This window comes from Podarcis tiliguerta, assembly GCF_965153285.1.
Source record: "Podarcis tiliguerta genome assembly, chromosome: 18".
Lineage (NCBI taxonomy): Eukaryota > Metazoa > Chordata > Lepidosauria > Squamata > Lacertidae > Podarcis > Podarcis tiliguerta.
Window position 1 is genome coordinate 1618420 of NC_139551.1, and position 18349 is coordinate 1636768.

The 18349-nt window shown below is 49.5% G+C and overlaps 2 protein-coding genes across 16 annotated transcripts in view; both read right to left on the minus strand.

Annotated features, from left to right (window-relative positions):
- UQCR11 (ubiquinol-cytochrome c reductase, complex III subunit XI) lies at window positions 1-2478 on the minus strand. Its single transcript, XM_083422022.1, has 3 exons — window positions 2367-2478; window positions 830-978; window positions 1-174 (listed from the first exon to the last, which is right to left on the minus strand). Exons 1-2 carry the CDS (start codon window positions 2414-2416, stop codon window positions 858-860), a joined length of 171 nt encoding a protein of 56 aa, XP_083278148.1. The 5' UTR covers window positions 2417-2478; the 3' UTR covers window positions 1-174; window positions 830-857.
- A 4837-nt stretch (window positions 2479-7315) lies between these two features.
- TCF3 (transcription factor 3) overlaps window positions 7316-18349 on the minus strand; it is a 75662-nt gene continuing 64628 nt past the window's right edge. For 7 of the 15 annotated variants that reach the window (XM_083421564.1, XM_083421556.1, XM_083421563.1 and 4 more), the window contains exons 18-19: window positions 11552-11696; window positions 7316-11269 (exon numbers count right to left, since the gene is read on the minus strand). In XM_083421564.1, the coding sequence (XP_083277690.1) occupies window positions 11554-11696 (143 nt within the window). In that variant the 3' untranslated portion in view covers window positions 7316-11269; window positions 11552-11553. Of the gene's footprint in view, window positions 11270-11551; window positions 11697-12756; window positions 12984-18349 lie in introns of all 15 variants that reach the window. The other 8 variants (XM_083421560.1, XM_083421568.1, XM_083421559.1 and 5 more) reach the window with 2 other exon arrangements.

Sequence of the window (18349 nt, forward strand, 5' to 3'; positions counted from 1 at the left end):
TGCGCTAAAAGAGGCTTTATTCATCGTGACATTATCGACGCACCATCTTGCCCGTTCGGCGAGAGGGAAAAGGAAGGTTTCGGCGGCGCTGGGAGGTTTTCAAGGGTTCACAGTTTCAAAGCGCCAGCATGCAGAGAGTAAAAAGGAAGCTTCTCTGAGACCAAATGGGTTGCTCTGCAAAGGGAGGGAAAAGGAGAACAATTAAAGGACGTCGCAAAAATGCTCTGGTGCTTTGCAGGAATCGCTCAGACAATGAGGACAGCAGATTTTATAGAGCAAAAAATTCAGTAATAATAATAAATTTAATTTATACCCCGCCCTCCCCGGCCAAGACCGGGCTCAGGGCAGCTAACACCAAATATAAAAACAATTGATTGAAATATAGCTTTAAAAACAAGACTAAAATATAACATTAAAACACAGAAGCGGAGTCGTTCCCGGGGCTGCAGAACCCCATTTGCAGGGACGCTTCCCAGTCCCAAAGTGAGGGACGGGATACCGTATTTTTTGCTCCATAAGACTCACTTTTTCCCTCCTAAAAAGTAAGGGGAAATGTGTGTGCGTCTTATGGGGCGAATGCAGGCTGCGCAGCTATCCCAGAAGCCAGAACAGCAAGAGGGATCGCTGCTTTCACTGCTTCTGAGATTCAGAATATTTTTCTTGCTTTCCTCCTCCAAAAACTAGGTGCGTCTTGTGGTCTGGTGCGTCTTATAGAGCGAAAAATAAGGTGTTTGCCAAGGGGAGTTGTGCTCCCCCCCCAAAAACCGATTCCATAGCATGAGAGTCACGGCCGCAAAAAGCCCAGATTCATTATCCGAAGAGGACCCACCTTCTTGCAGAGAAGGGGTCGTATCCACTCAGTCGTCCTTCTTAAACTTGCCGTTGATCCAAGGCACGTAGTCAAGGATCAGCCTCCAGTCCGTGGCCCAGACCAGCCCCACGGTGCCCACAGCCCCCCATGTGCTCAATGTAGGCACCCTGCGGGAAGGAGAGAGAACAGAAGCGGCGCTCACGTACCTCTGGGCATGTTTCAGGCGGAAGCATCGAGCTTTCGGAACTGTAGGGGTGTTGCGAGGGAACCCTAAAGGTTATCCAGTCCAACCCCCGCCCCAGCAATCTCGGCCAAAGCATCCCTGACATAGATGGCCACCCAACCTCTGTTTAAAAAGCCTCCAAGGAAGGAGAGGAGGATTAGTAGTAATAATTTATTATTTCTACCCCACCCATCTGGCTATGTTTCCCCAGCCACTCTGGGCGGCTTCCAACGAAAGATTAAAAATACCTTAAAACATCAGTCATTAAAAACTTCCCTAAACAGGGCTGCCTTCAGATGTCTTCTAAAAGTCAAATAGTTGTTGTTCTCTTTGACATCTGGTGGGAGGGCGTTCCACAGGGCAGGCACCACCACCGAGAAGGCCCTCTGTCTGGTTCCCTGTAACCTTGCTTCTCGCAGGGAGGGAACCGCCAGAAGGCTCTCAGGAGAGGGACCCTGGTGTCCGGGGTGGAGACGCTCCTTTAGGTCTACTGGACCGAGGCCGTTTAGGGCTTTCAAGGTCAGCACCAAGACTTTGAATTGTGCTCGGAAACGTACCGGGAGCCAATGTAAGTCTTTCAGGACTAGTGTTATATGGTCTCACTCCCAGTCCCCAGTCTGGCTGCCACATTCTGGATTAGTTGCAGTTTCCGGGTCACCTTCAGAGGGAGCCCCACGGAGAGCGCATGGTAGGAGTCCAAGCGGGAGATAACCAGAGCATGCGGGTGCCACCACCAAGAAGTTTTCTGAGTCAGAGCCATCCAGCCGTGGAATGGGAGGTGGCGGCCCAGTATCCTTGAAGGAGCGTCTCCACTCCCATCACTCAGCCTGGACACTGAGGTCCATCTCCGAGGGCCTCCTGGCGGTTCCCTCTCTGCGACAAGCGAGGTTACAGGGAACCAGGCACAGGGCCTTCTCGGTGGCGGCGCCCTCCCTCCAGATGTCGAGGAAATAAACAACCACCTGACTTTTAGAAGACATCTGAAGGCAGCCCTGTACAAGGACAGTTTTTTGACCTTCTGATCGACAAGTCCTAGGCTCTGGGGTTTAACCCGCGTCCCTACCTCTAAGGAACCCTCTTCCAGGTTGCTTCCTGTGGCAGTGAGTTCTGCAGGTTAACCGGAGGACGAAATGTCATTTCTGGCCCTGAATTTCCAAGCAAGCCTGTCCACGTGTGTCCAACTTCCTCCAATTTAAGGGATGGAGCTTAATTTTGGAAGTTGGGGGGGTTTAAAAATTTTTGGGGGGGTGACCCCCCCACCCTTTGGAGCATGGCTGGGAGGGGCCAAAGCGAGGCCCCGCCCCTCCCAAACCCCCTCCCCCCCCCACTCACCAGTTGCGCAGGAGCTGCCCGTAACGGGGACCCATGAACTTGCTCAGCATCCTTGGCTCTTGCGCCTTTCCGCCCGGAAGGTCACCTCTCCCTCGCGCCTGCGCACTACCGCCCCTTTACCCCCGCCCCCCCGACGTGCGTGCGCTTCCTTCCTTCCGGCGTGCGTGCGTGCCTTCCGCCCCGCTCCGTTGTTACGTCCGTGGCGTCTGTTCCGCTCCTCGTACATATAGACCTGATAGGAGAGTCGCCCACGCGCCGCCGGATTGCGAGCTTGCTTTTCGCGCGCCACAGAACGGGATCCAGCGCCATCTAGCGGCCCGAGCCGCGTAATTAATGGCACAAGTCCTAGGCAAGGACGTTGAGCTGGACGACAGCCTTGCAGTGTAGTCTATTATTATTATTAGCCTATGATAAAGCACCACAAATGCAGCTTTATTGTATTTATTTATTTCTGCATTTATTCGTTGCTATTATTAATATCAGCCTATGATAGAGCATCTCAAATACAGCTGCTGTAATAAGAACAATAATTAATAATAAACAAACTTATTATTATCGTGCTTGCACACAAACGGCTCATCCCAATAATTAACAGGGGGCGGGCAGGTGTGGGGGACTCCCTGGTCCTGAATGGGGCAACTGTGCCCCTGAAGGACCAGGTGCGCAGCCTGAGAGTCATTCCGGACTCAGCGCTGTACATGGAGGAGCAGGTCAGTTCTGTTTCCAGGGCAGCTCCATCTGGTATGCAGGATGAGACCATCCCTGCCTGCAGACTGTCTGGCCAGAGTGGTGCATGCTCTGGTTATCTCCCGCTCTAAGGTGCTACTGGAAGGAATTTTTTAATTTTTATTTACTTATTTTGTTTTGTTTCGACTATGGTGGACCAACACGGCTACCTACCTGTAAGTAATAATAATAATAATAATAATAATAATAATAATAATATGATCATCATCATTTGCTTAGTTTCTGGCCCAAAGGATGTAGTGCATTGCCAGTATTTACCCCTTTGATTTTTTTCATTTGCGATAACATGATTTTGTTGTTGAGTCGATTAGTCGTGTCCGGCTCTTCGTGTCCCCCTGCCTCCCGCAGTTTGGTCAAACTCATGCTGGTCAGTTCGAGAACACTGTCCCACCATCTCGTCCTCTGTCGTCCCCTTCTCCTTGCGCCCTCCATCTTTCCCAGCATCAGGGTCTTTTCCAGGGAGTCTTCTCTTCTCCTGAGGTGGCCAAAGTCTTGGAGCCTCAGCTTCAGGATCTGTCCTTCCAGTGAGCACTCAGGGCTGATTTCCTTCAGAATGGAGAGGTTTGATCTCCTTGCAGTCCATGGGACTCTCAAGAGTCTCCTCCAGCACCATAATTCAAAAGCATCCATTCTTCGGCGATCAGCCTTCTTGATGGTCCAGCTCTCACTTCCGTACATCACGACTGGGAAAACCAGAGCTTTTACTATACGACTGGGGATAACATGATAGAACATCACAAATACAGCATCATCATCATCATCACCATCATCATCATCAAATAATATAATAAACCGAAATCAAATCAAAGCATGCTAGGAATATATTAGCATTCTTGGAGCGCCGTACATGAGCCATGGACTTTCAGACTCTGCCTGCAACAACAACAACAATAATAATTATAAGATTTATTATTATACTGCCCTATTCCCCAAGGTCTCAGGGCGGTTCACAAGATAAAACCACAATGGAGATTCATTGACATTGTCTGGGGATTGTTGATGAATCCCAGGCAAAAATCTCCAAAAACCAAACAACACTCAGTTTGGCAGCAAATGCCCCAAATCTGGTATTCCTTTGATCTGAATGTTAGACGCTTTTAAGTATTTCTAAAATGCAAAGATATACGTTTGCCGCCTGCTTTTTAGTGAATGGGAGAGAGAGAACACACGCAAAAATATATATACTGTATCTATATATATTTTAAAATCAACCTCGCCTGAAGACTGTAGGCGCGCGACTCCACTTTAAAGATCTATGGTCAAGCATTGCCCTCTTTGCTTTAACGCGCCTGCGCGGCGCCGACTTTCTGCCTCATTCCATTGCCCTCCTCGTCGAAGGACCCCCGCCAAGTTGTTTTGTTTTCAAGGCGAGCGGGGAGTGCGCTGTCTACTGCAGTGCCTGATTAATATCAGGGAATTGGCTCCCTTTAGATATAATAATGTTGAATTTCAGCTATAACCGGCCAGAGGGGCTGCGGCCACAACCTGAAACACCTTAAAGCAGTATTAAGGGCAGCAAAACTTAACAAAATGCCTGCAAAAGTAATGCACCAGGCATAATTTCCAAATAGGTTTTTGACTTTTCAAAGCAATGAGAGCAGCAATGAGAGCAATGAAAGCTCCACATTTGTAAATCGCACCAAATGAACTTGTGCAAAGTTAATTTAAATATATCTTGGTGCAATACACACACACACACACACACACACACCTTGTGAAGCTGGGCCACTAATTTAATTTAAATATTTAATTTCATATTTAAATTAAATAGTGGCTCAGCTGCACAAGGTTAAGTGCAACCGGTTAACTTTGCACAAGTTCATTTGGTGTGATTTACAAATGTGAAGTTTTTGAAATTTCCTGTGGGATCCTGGCTGCTCTCATTGCTTTGAAAACTCAAAAGCCTATTTGGAAATTATGCCTGATGCATTATTTTCCCAGGCGTTTTGTTAAGTGTTGCTGCCCTTAATACTGCTTTAAGGAGTTTGAGGTTGTGGCCCCATTTTAGGTAAAGGTAAAGGGACCCCTGACCAGTAGGTCCAGTCGTGGCCGACTCTGGGGTTGCGGCGCTCATCTCGCTTTACTGGCCGAGGGAGCCGGTGTTCAGCTTCCGGGTCATGTGGCCAGCAGGACTAAGCTGCTTCTGGCAAACCAGAGCAGCGCACAGAAATGCCGTTTACCTTCCCGCCAGAGCGGTACCTATTGATCTACTTGCACTTTGACGTGCTTTCGAACTGCTAGGTGGGCAGGAGCAGGGACCGAGCAATGGGAGCTCACCCCGTCGTCGCGGGGATTCGAACTGCCGACCTTCTGATCAGCAAGTTCTAGACTCTGTGGTTTAACCCACAGCGCAACCCAGGTCCCTTCCAATCCCCATGTTACACCCCCCCCAAACTACATCACTCATACATCACGGCTACATCATGAAAGGGGAGGTCTGGTGGCCGTAATCTGAGCATCCTGGACCCTGCCCCATGGTTCTCCTTGCCCTCCACCAAACACCCATAAAGTGTAACAAAAAATATATTTACATTTCCCTGTTTCCCAGCCAAGTTCATCCCACCCTTTTGTCTTCATCTGGGTTTGTTCTTTCTGGAATGGCTACCTGTCTGGCACTCAGGTATCAGGATGCCAGGGGTTATCCGTAAGGCAGGGGGACTGCTGAGGAGCTGAGCTCACAGGTCTATAGGGATTTCTGAAGTTTTCCCAGTGAGCCAGTACATAGGTACATTGATCAGTGAATTCTTACATTTGGTATCCTGCAGCAGAGGCCCTTTGAATAGATAGGAAGAAACTGCGATAAAGTGTTTTGTGGGGACAAATCACAAAAGTCACAAAAGTGATTGTGCTGGTTTTGGTAGTGGGCTGCATGTGAAAGACATCTGCTGGAGGGGCAACCCCCCCCCCAACCTATACATAAATTCCTGCAACAGTGGGAAATTGCCTTATTCCAAATAGGATCCCTCGCAAGAAAAGGGAAAAGTTGACAGCTATGGGTGGGAACCGTTTATCCTAGAGCAAGCTGCCGGTTTCAAATGGGATGTCTTTCAGGAAAAGAGTGTCTATGAGTTGATCCCGGGAACTTCTGTATTTAATAGGCTTTGCTCCCAGGTAAATGACATGAGCCAACAGTGTGACGCGGCAGCTAAAAAAGCCAATGCAATTCTGGGCTGCATCAATAGGAGTATAGCATCTAGATCAAGGGAAGTAATAGTGCCACTGTATTCTGCTCTGGTCAGACCTCGCCTGGAGTACTGTGTCCAGTTCTGGGCACCACAGTTCAAGAAGGACACTGACAAACTGGAACGTGTCCAGAGGAGGGCAACCAAAATGGTCAAAGGCCTGGAAACGATGCCTTATGAGGAACGGCTAAGGGAGCTGGGCATGTTTAGCCTGGAGAAGAGGAGGTTAAGGGGTGATATGATAGCCATGTTCAAATATATAAAAGGATGTCTGCTGCTCCAGAGAAGCGGACATGGAGCAATGGATCCAAACTACAAGAAAGAAGATTCCACCTAAACATTAGGAAGAACTTCCTGAGAGTAAGAGCTGTTTGACAGTGGAATTTGCTGCCAAGGAGTGTGGTGGAGTCTCCTTCTTTGGAGGTCTTTAAGCAGAGGCTTGACAACCATATGTCAGGAGTTCTCTGATGGTGTTTCCTGCTTGGCAGGGGGTTGGACTCGATGGCCCTTGTGGTCTCTTCCAACTCTATGTTTCTATGAAATGGGAGTCAGGGCTGTAGCCCTCAAAAGTCTCTTAAAATACAGATTCTTTCACAGACAAAAGGAAATCCTTCTTCTTGAGTTGCCAAATAATGTCCTGGATTAAAGGGGCGAAAATAAAGTCCGGGGGATATTCGGAAAATCGGCAAAATGAGCTTTTGCATTTTTAAGGAAACACAAAGTTCTTCAGTTTGCTAAACTCAGCTTTGCTGAACAAAAGTGATTGCAAACAACTTTGAAAGCCTGTTGCCGATTTAACAGGCTGCTTTCGCCGGTTAAATCCCAGACGCATGGCAACCCTAGATAAAAACTCCCCAAAACATTATCTACTCAGGAGTAATTCCTATTGAGTTCAATAAGTGGAATCTAGGATGGCAGCCTTTTATTCCCACCTAAAAAATAAAAGGAAGAACTCAACGTTCCCGTCAAGGTTAGGAATGAGAGGGATGGTGGAGTGAGAGAACCAGGAAAAAAATGCGATTTTAGTACAAGGTAGAACCTTTATTACAACTTTTTCAATGATAGGTATACAACATCTGAGAGACAGATACGGGGAGGGGGGGGGAAGGTAATATTGTTATAAAATGTCAAATTTATTGCTACATTACTGTTATATACAGGACAGTTCTCAAAATTCTACTTTTAAAAAAGTTAAGGATTATTTAAAAATTCCAAATAATCCAGCCAGCTGTGTTTTTTTTTTTCTTGACACTTGTATAAAATTATTATTATTATTTTTTTAAAAAATGAACACAATCCATATCTTGAGGCACTCGGAAACACAATTTTTAAAACCCCCGTGCTAGCCCCAACCCCAACCGCCCGATCCCAGAAATTTGTGATTTCAGCCCAAAAATGTGGGTCCACCCCCTCTATTCTGTGTTGCCCTCCCCCCCCCCACCCAATACTCTTTTTCTTTCCATTTTCCTCCTCCTCCTCCTCCTCTTTTTTTTTAAACTGGGGTTAGGCATATATATATATTTATACCATATATATATCTTTCAAAACTATAATGTGTATCTGATTTAATAACAAGGATTCTCAGCCACTTACGTACAGCTGGATTTTACAATGTAGGCAGCAAAAAGAGGGGGAGATAAAACAACACCCTATAGCGGCCCCCGCTCCCCAAATCCAAATTTCAGCTAGGCATGACTTAAAACCGCCCCCCCCCTTGTCCACTGAAAGCAAAAAAAGAGAGTTTCGTCGAGTCCATTCATTTCCCATTAAGACTTAAGTCATGGCTAACTGTAACTACTGGATCGGGGCCACTCACCCCTCCCGCCCCCCCATGAAAAAGCAAGGATCCATTTTTATCTTTTTTTTTTTTAATATATATATAAAAACCCCCAATAGCAACAAAGAGAGAGAGAGAAAGAGCCCCCAAACAATCTAAACAGGCTGAAAAGGATACACAGCCTCGCCCATCCCATCTAAAAAAATATAGCTTAACGGGAACCAAGGTACAATTTGTTCTCTGCAGTGCGCGAGCCTCTTTTTTTAAACAAAAAGTTAAGATCCCCCCCCCCACGGTGCTGTTTCTCCTAAAACGCTCCCCACCCGGCACGAAAAATTTAAAAAATATGGAGTTCCTTTCCCCCCCCTCCTGTTTTGTTTCGTTTCGCTGGTTGTCCCTTTCTTAAATTTCCTAACCCCCGCAACAAAAATAAATATCCCAAGATCATTTGGGACATATCTATATTACAAACTTTAAGAAAGAAAAGAAGAAAAAGAAAAAAGAAAAACAGTTTCAAACCCGTTTTTAAGCTATCATAGCGACCTAAATGCAGAGGGCGCTGGTGGGGGGGGGTTTGCAAGGAATGGGGAGGGTCTGCTTCTCCGGCCAAAGGGTCTCTGAGCGCACCTGGCGGAAACGGAAGGATTCCTTTTTAAGATAGTTAAAACCGGTCTGAAACTGGTTTAAGAGTTTGTAGTGTAGACACGCCCCGGCCGAAAAGGCGAGCTTCTCTCCCCCCCCCCCGCCTTTTCCCGAACGGAACAAAAACACAATTAAAAACAGAACCAAATTGTTCAAACAAAATACAACTTTGAAAAGGAAGGGAGGAGGAGAACGTGTTTGGATCCGGCGGACTGGAAACTTTTTTTCCCTGGGGGGCGTTTGAACTGGAAAACGAAGTTGTGGCGACTGTCTTTTAGAGAGAGATTTAGTCAGGGTGGGGTGGCAACGAGGAGACGCCAAAAGTTATCCTGTCCTTGGCTCCTGCAAAGTTGCTTTGACCCAGGCCGACCCCAGAAAACACCCCCTCCCCCAAAAAACTCCCAGTTTGGCACAGAACCGCCAACCGGTTTTGCCAGAAATCAGATTTGCAATGGGAGATGAACCAAGCCGGGTGATGGGTGGAAAAGGGGGGGGGGGACCGTGGCTGAGCGGCGGGTGGCACGAGGACACCCGCATCGCAAAAACGGGGGCCCTCTCCCCACCTTAGCAAGGACCTTTTCCCACCGCCCTGCATGGCTCTACCGAGAACTTTCCCCCGTCTCTGCTGGTAAAGCGCCCCCCCGGATGCCACGCTCTCTGCCGTCGGAGTTGTGTGAATGTGTGTGTTTCTAGCGGGATTTACCCAAAGTCAACTCTCCGGGATGTTCAAAACCTCCGAGGTCACAGCACCCATGGGAGAGTCTCCAAAAGACCTGCCACCCCCCCGGAGGGCAAATTTGGGAGGACGAGATACCAGGACAAGTCGACACACCCTCCCAAAATCCGAGACTGCGGCAGCCATCTCCTCTCGCCGGAAACAGCGCCCTTCTCCGGAGGGGCGCAGAGTTGCTTTCCTTCCGCAAACTGGCGGGGGACTGGAAGTATTCGCCCCACCGGCCGGCAGCAGTTCACCCCGTGCTCGCAAAATGCAAAGCGGGTCCATCTTCGGTTTGAAGTCCTGCGACTTGGGGGCTTGAGGGTCTCCGGCTTGGAAACCTTAGCGTCTCGCGCATGCACCCCGCATCCCACCGCAAAATCTCGCCGTCTCGCCTTTTCCTCGTTGCGGCTCGTTTGTTCTTCGTTCTGCCTCCGGCAGTTCTTTTAATATATTTTTTAAAAATCGCGCCCAACCTCCCTCCTTTTCCGTTTGTTCCGCGCCGGTTTTGCTCAGGTGCTTGTTTCCAAAAATGGAGTAGGAATCGGTGGGAACGTGAGCCGGTCGTCCCGTCGCCATCCTGCTTTTCAAAGACGGCACTTTCTTCCAAAGTTCTCCGCTTCCCGCTGTCTTGAGATCCACATCTTCCGTAAAGAGAACTTCGCGTTGTAGTGTCTTTGCTTTCCATTAAAGGGGGACCACAGATGGCGTTTTTTGGGGGGTGAGGTTTACGATGGAAGCAAAGGGCACAATATAAGACTTTTTGAGAATCGTGCGGGATGGAGGAAACTCTTCTGAATCGCTTCGCCATCTTCCCCCCCATCCCCTTTCAAAATTCGACAGAGACGATTATCAATGCACCCTTCGCCGTGGAAGCTCATAGCCAAACGTACCTGCCTATTTCAATTCACGCTTGTGACATTTTAGCAACACTCTCACCGTCCGTGTCTCCCCCCCCCCACAATTCCGTCCTCGAATTCAGTTTCCGTTTTTGTGTTTCGTTTTCAAACATCCAGTCCTCTTAATACAAACTTTTAATATTTCTGGTTGATCTTAACTTTTTAAAAAATAATATGCAACATTAACTATAGAAACAGCAGCAGAGAAAAAGAGATAGAGGGAGGGGGCGGAAATAAAAAGCGGTTCGATGCGGGGGGGGGGGGTGAGAAACAAATCTCTTCGTCTTTTTTTTTTTACACGTCTTTTCCCCTCCCCGTCGTTGCTTACAAAACATATACGCAAAAGAAGCTAAAAAAACAACCCAAAACGAAACAACAAACCCCCCCCCAGCTCCACAAAAGGCATTACTATGTTTGTTCTACGTTTAAAAAAAAATTATTGTAACTAATGTTCTCTTTTTTAAAAAAAGAAAGAAAGAAAGAAAATAAAAATAAAATGCGTAGGCACAATTTCTTTTTTTCTTTTTGCTGGCCTTATGTGAACACAAGCCATTTGTAATGTTACACATCCCCGCAAACAACAACCCCCCCCCCCCGAAATTCGGTAACTGAAGGATATGCACTGAAAGTTCGAGAATATAGACTTAAGGCAATCTTTGCTGTTGATTTTTTTGTTTCGATAAAACTTGTTGCTTTTCCTTTAGAGAGAGAGAGAGAGAGAAAGAAAGAGAAAAGTTCCTTCTAGGACGCTGAACTTTTCTCTGCCCGTTTCACCCCCTCCCCAAAAAAAGGACCGCACGTCGGTATTTGAAACAGGACTAGAGTTTCTGGTGCGGACAGGCGGTGGTTTTCGGGGAATGGAGGAGAGGGGGATGTGTGAGAGATCCAGCTTTCTCTTCTTCCTACAGACGTCTGCTTGCAGGGCGAAGAAAAGAAATCACCTGCGGGGAGGGAGAGAGAGAAAGGGTGAGAAGAGAAACAGCCCAGAGGTTCGTCGCGCAAAAACACAAGTCTCAAAAGCAACGCCCACAAACTCCACCATCCTAGGCTGCATCCGACCCAGCCCTGAATCGCTTAGCTCAGGGGCCAGCAAACCTTTCCAGCAGAGGGCCGGTCCACTGTCCCTCAGACCTTGTGGGGGGCCGGAGTAGATTTTGGAAAAATAATAATGAACAGATTCCTGCTGCTCCCAAGTAAAGACCCAGAACAGGTGCAAAGAGTACCTTTACATGTGCCCGACAGGGTTGTGCCCATCTCCTAGACCCGGATGCGATGCCGAGAGCGCCATCTGAGGGTCCCCCACGACGCCAGACACTTTCTCCTCTTCGCGGCGCTTTAGGCAGGCTGCTTTTGGGTTCAGGTTACGTTCTGAGATGAGAGGAGAGAGAGAAGTGGAGGGGAGGAGGAGGAAATCTGGAGGTTCGGGTCTGACAAGAGCCACCTGCAACCCCAACACAACACAACACAACACAGCACAACACAACACAACCCAACCCAACCTAACCCAACCCAACCCATCCCAACCCAACCTAACTCAACCCAACCCAACTCAACTCAACCCAACCCAACTCAACTCAACCCAACCCAACCCAACCCAACCCAACCCAACTCAACCCAACCCAACTCAACTCAGCCCAACCCAACTCAACCCAACTCAACTCAACTCAGCCCAACCCAACCCAACTCAACCTCTCAACTCAACCCAACTCAACTCAACCCAACTCAACTCAGCCCAATCCAACTCAACTCAACCCAACCCAACCCAACTCAACTCAGCCCAACCCAACCTAACTCAACCCAACCTAACTCAACCCAACCCAACCCAACCCAACTCAGCCCAGCCCAACCCAACCTAACTCAACCCAACCCAACCCAACCCAACTCAGCCCAGCCCAACCCAACCTAACTCAACCCAACCCAACCCAACCCAACTCAACTCAAACCAACTCAACTCAACCCAACCCAACCCAACCCAACCCAACTCAACTCAGCCCAGCCCAACCCAACCCAACCTAACTCAACCCAACCCAACTCAAGTCAACTCAACTCAACTCAAACCAACTCAACCCAACCCAACTCAACTCAACTCAACCCAACCCAATCAGCATCCAAGGGAAAGAGGCAAGATGGAGAAAAGGATAAGGATTGCACAAAGTGCGAGAAGGTTGGCATCTGAGCGCTCGGCCCCCTCCCCACCTTGCTGCTCAAAAGCTGTAATGGGGGGGGGGGTCATCTCTGCACAGACCGCGAACCAGAGAGCGAAGGGAGGAGAAAAGAAGCGACGCAAAACCTAGAGCCCTGAGCAAAGGGTGGAAGGGAGAGAGGCAGAGACACTTGTGCGAGCGAGAGAGCACAGACAGGAGATGCGCACAAAGCATGGGGGGGCGAGACCTCGGGGTGTGGGGGGGTGAGCCCCCCGGCGCCGTACCTCGTACTTGCTGCTCCAAGCCTAATATGACTTGCACCGCTTGCTGGAGGATGATGAGCTTGGTCTGCGCTTTGTCTGTTTTTAAGTGAATTTGGCACATGCGTCCCAGCTCTTTAAAGGCCTCGTTAATGTCCCGGACGCGCACCCTCTCCCTGGCATTATTGGCCATGCGCCTTTCCCGGTCCCTCAGGTCCTTGTCTTCCAGTGAGAGCGCCTCATCTGTACTGCTGGGTTCACACAGCACCATGGGGAGGGTTAGTCTGGGGAGCGACGGAGGGCGGGTTCGGGGAGACGGTGCCAAGGTGGGCAGCGGGGGGGAAACGTCCACGTCAGCGGCGAGCCACGGCGGCACGGCACAACTGACGGACGATGAGGACGAGGAGAGCCCTTTCGTTCCACCGCAGAGACAAGGAGCTGCCGAACGCTGCGCGCCCGTTTTGCAACACGGGCAAAACCAAACTCGAAAACCTTGTTGTCCCCCTATCCTCTGGGACGATACTCTTTTGGCACTTTGGAACCGTGGAATCGTAGAGGCGGAAGGGAGCCCCCCAGTGGTCATCCAGTCCAACCCCTAGCCACGCAACGATCTCAGCTCAAGCACCCGGGACGGTTGGGCGCCCAGCTTCCGCTCGGAAAGCTCCAAGGGAGACTGTTCCTCTTGGGGCAGCCGATTACAGAAGCGACACAATAAATCGGGGACGGGCGTTTTTGGACTCCAGTTCCCATCAGCCCCCAGCCAGCCGGCGTGACCAATGGTCACGACGGAAGCCAGAGTCCCGCAAGATCTGTCTAAGTCGCTTAGCAGTTTCTCTAAGCCGGGGTAGGCAACCTAAGGCCCGGGTAGAATGTGTATTTTTAATGCATCTCTGGGTTATTTGTGGCCCCTGCCTGGTGTTTTTACACGAGTAGAATGTGTGCTTTGGACTGGGGAACTACCCGCTACTAGAACATGGGTAGGCAAGCTAAGGCCCGGGGGCTGCATCCGGCCCCATCGCCTTCTCAATTTGGCCCACAGACTGTCAGTCGTGTTTTCACATAAGTAAAACGTGCCCTTTTATTTAAAATGCATCTCAGGGTTATTTGTAGGGCATAGGAATTCGTTCATTATTATTTTTTCCAAAATATAGTCCGGCCCCCCACAAGGTCTGAGGGACAGTGGACCGGCCGCCTGCTGAAAAAGTTTGCTGACCCCTGGACTAGAACCTTTCTGTCTTATCCATATTGAACTTCAGTTCAAGCAAACAAGCCTGGGGAACCACCTGCTACTAGAACATGGGAAGGCAAACTAAGGCCCGGGGGCCGGATCCGGCCCCATAACTTCTCAATCCGGCCCGCCAACAGTCCGGGAACCAGTGTGTTTTTACACGAGTAGAATGTGTCCTTTTATTTAAAACGCATCTCTGGGTAATTTGTGGGGCATAGGAATTGGTTCATTCCCCCCCCCTTCAAAATACAGTCTGCTCCCCCCCCCACAAGGTCTGAGGGACGGTGGACCGGCCCATGGCTGAAAAAGGTTGCTGACCCCTGGCCTAAGCCTTGTCCCCGGAGTCCTTATTTGGTGATGTCGATTTTGGATGTTTCAATAACAGCCCAACCGAACCACGCCGGCCTTTGGAAATCTGAACCTCGCCGTTTGGAAGGAAGGAGATTGTCATGCCTCCAGGGAGATTCGGGAGCGAATATCCCGGGGGGGGGGGGTCTCTGTTCAGAGCTGGAAAGTGTGTGTGTGTGTGAGAGAGATGTGTCAAGACTGGGCGATGGTTCACATCCACCCCCCAACTGACAGGTCTACTGTGACTGGAGGAGTAGCTCAGCTAAGACCACAACCCTGGTTGTGGTGGCATGGCCATCCTCCAAGGTTGCGGTCCCTCCCTAAATATTCACCATAATAAGCATTGTGCGGGTTACTCGTAGAATTGTGGAGCTGGAAGGGACCCCCAGCGCTCGCCAAATCCCAAGGGAGTCTGTTCCACTGTTTAATGGCTCTTAAAAGATAATAATAATTATTATTTATATTATTTACACCCTGCCCATCTGTCTGGGTTTCCCAGAAGAAGGTTGTTATGATGAGTATTCGTATTTTAATAATGATCAGGGCTGTTTTTTTCTAGAAAAGGGTCCATGAGTTTACCTTGTTCTCTTAGAAAAAATATTATTATTATTATTATCATTATCATTATTATCATCATCATTATTATTTATTATTATTATTATTAGTTGCAATCAAAATCATCCAACTCTCCCCCCCATTGCAAACCACATTTATTCTCAACATCTGCAAACTTACAGCTGTTTGCAAGGAGCGGAATCCCACAAAAGCCATGGAAATAGCTCCTCTGTTTCTCCCCAAATTCGGCTGAAAATGCAACTTAAAGAGAAGCCCGCCGAGGTTCCCTTTGCAGCAGAATTTCACCTGATTTGCAAGCGGGGGGGGGGGGGCAGGTTTGGAACAATTTTGACTGCGCCTATAGGTGTTGCTTAGAATCAATCTCTCCCGTCTCTTGGCATTTGATATCCGGACCAAGGCAGGAAAAAACGACCTACGCCTACCCTCATAATTCATAAAGAACGTGAGAATTTTGATGCTTGATCCGGCCCACAAGCGGACAAGACTTCCCTCACCTGCGATGTGCAAATAAAGTGGTACCCAACGGCATCTCCTGCATCCGACAAGAGGATGCGGACTGGTCCCATGTGGTTTAGGTAAAGGTAAAGGGACCCCTGACCATTAGGTCCAGTCGTGGCCGACTCTGGGGTTGCGGCGCTCATCTCGCTTTACTGGCCGAGGGAGCCGGCGTACAGCTTCCGGGTCATGTGGCCAGCAGGACTAAGCCGCTTCTGGCGAACCAGAGCAGTGCACGGAAACGCCGTTTACCTTCCCGCCAGAGCGGTACCTATTTATCTACTTGCACTTTGACGTGCTTTCGAACTGCTAGGTTAGCAGGAGCAGGGACAGAGCAAATGGAGCTCAGCCCGTCGCGGGGATTCAAACCGCCGACCTTCTGATCGGCAAGTCCTAGGCTCTGTGGTTTAACCCACAGCGCCACCTGTGTCCCGTCCATGTGGTTTGCATGCTTGCAAATTTTTGCTCGAAGCCACCTTATGCATTGTCCTGGGACAGGCATGCCCAACAGATAGATCGTGATCTACTGGAAAATCGTGGGGTGTTCCTGGTAGACCTTTGACCCTTCAGAGATCTTCTCCCCCCCAAAAAAAGGGGGGTGAGGAAGCTGAACAACTGTGGCCCATCCAACGACAACGGATAAATCACTGCCAGATTTTTTAAATACTGCGAGGAGATCACAGTCTATTGGGAGCTGGCCTAGGAAGTTCATATTGCATTGGGGGGCAGCTGTGCCCCTACTGGAACTTGAGGGGGGCTGAATTTGGACGCGGCACAAAGCTCAGACCCGTGCCGACATCGGACTCAGAACCAGCGCTGTTTCGGAGTCCCCCTGGTTTATTTGGTGGGAGGGACTGTTTGGGGACCCCCCCCCAAAACCTCAAGCAGAATTTGCGACAGAAGCAGCGGAGGGGAAATATTAGAGGGGTTTCCATATTAGACGAGAGTTTGATATATACAGCGATGCCTCGGTTTCCGAACGTCTTGGAACCTGAACGCCGTAAACCTGGAAGTAAACGCTTCCGTTTTCGAACGCGCGTCGGAAGTCGAACCTCCGAGGCGGCTTCTGTGTTGAGTTTTCTGTTTCAAGGCTTCCCCTACCGAGTTTTCGAACCTGAACCGTCTTCCAGAACGGATGCCGTTCGGAAACCGAGGTACCGCTGTATATAAGGCAGCGGGAAAGGGTTTGAACGAAAACACTGGGGAGGTTGGGGGCAAGAAACCAGCCCACGAAACTGTTTAATTTGAAGTCGACTTGGAAGTAGGATAAACATTGTATTATTAAAGAGAACGCGGTGGTTTTGAAACACTAGGAATCTTAACGTTTGCCTTTATTTCCAGGGGGGAGAATTTCCAGAGGGAAGGTTAGCGAGGCCCGCTTTTTTAAAAAATAAAAAAGGCTGCGATTCATTTTTAAAGTTATGCAGCAGGGGCAGAAAATGCTTAAGTCTTTCTGTGGCTAACGAAGTGACGGGGATCATCCGGCAAACCTTAGAAAACTACCTTCCACCATCGGCCCATCGAGACCAGTGTCGTCTGCACAGACTGGCAGCAATCGTCCAGGGTTTCAGAGAGGAAGTATCTGCCAGCCCCGAGCAAGAAAGGCAGGGAATCGAACCTGCGACTTTCTGCAAGCAAGGCAGCTGTCCTGCCGCTGCGTCTGTTCCCCAGAAAGATGGATGCTGGGAGATTTGGAGAAAAGGAAGCGATTCTCCACGTAGCGACATAGCTAGCTAGTCTTTGGTATGAGCTACCCCAGACAAGTTTTTTTAATTATTATTATTAGAAAACCTGCGGACCTGAGATTACGAGCCTTGTGCTTTGCCGACTGAGCTATCCCAGCAGACGGATAGGTCTTGGGTCTGACAGCGCTTGCAGGTCTCTCCTGATGTTCTTATAAAAAGGTAAAGGACCCCTGGACGGTTAAGTCCAGTCAAAGGCGACTGTGGGGTTGCGGGGCTCATCTCGCTTTCAGGCTGAGGGAGCCGGCGTTTGTCCACAGATAGCTTTCCGGGTCATGTGGCCAGCGGGACTGAACCGCTTCTGGCGCATGACGGAAACCAGAGCGCACGGAAACGCCGTCTACCTCCCCGCCGGAGTGGTACCTATTTATCTACTTGCACCTGCATACTTTTGAACTGCTAAGTTGGCAGGAGCTGGGACAGAGCCATGGGACCCGTCAAGGGGATTCGAACCACCGACCTTCTGATTGGCAAGCCCAAGAGGCTTGGTGGTTTAGACTACAGCGCTACTATCTCCCCTAAGGTAAAGTAAAGGACCCCTGGACAGTTAAGTCCAGTTGTGGACGACTCTGGGGATGCGGCGCTCATCTCCCTTTCAGGCTAAGGGAGCCGGCGTTTGTGCGCAGACAGCTTTCCGGGTCACGTGGCCAGCAGGACTGAACCGCTTCTGGCGCATGACGGAAACCAGAGCGCACAGAAATGCCGTTTACCTTCCCGCCGGAGTGGTACCTATTTATCTACTTGCGCTGGTGTGCTTTCGGACTGCTAGGTTGGCAGGAGCTGGGACAGAGCAACGGGAGGCGGGATTCGAACCCAAGCCCAAGAGGCTCAGTGGTTTAGACCTGTGTCCCTGATGTTCTTATAAGGCTGCTGATAACTACGAGTTACGCCAGCTGTCTATTCCTTCCAGTACCGGAGGCAGTCGCGGAGAGCAAGTTGTCAAACTCAGGGGGCTGTTCACTTTGGGGCACCTGCAAGAACAGCATTGGCAACCTGGTCCTTCCTACACTCTGCACATGCTCAGGAGACACACCCCACCCAACACAGTGCAATGTGATTTTCTAAACATGTACGTGCCCTTCTAAGGAGAGACATCCCCTTCATCCCCTTCTTTTGTGTTCGTAGGGAAAGCTGCTCCTTCGACCGGGGCTGCCTGCCTGTGTCTGGACTTCAAAAACACGCCTCTATCTGGAGGGCATGACATTTGGCACAACCGCGTCGCGGGGGG

Coding starts and splice junctions, on each gene's coding strand:
- UQCR11 (XM_083422022.1), bottom strand. CDS start 2,416: ATGCTGAGCAAGTTCATGGGTCCCCGTTACGGGCAGCTCCTGCGCAAC. Junction 979..2,366: donor GGGCAGCTCCTGCGCAACTG/GTGAGTGGGGGG, acceptor TCCTTCCCGCAG/GGTGCCTACATTGAGCACAT.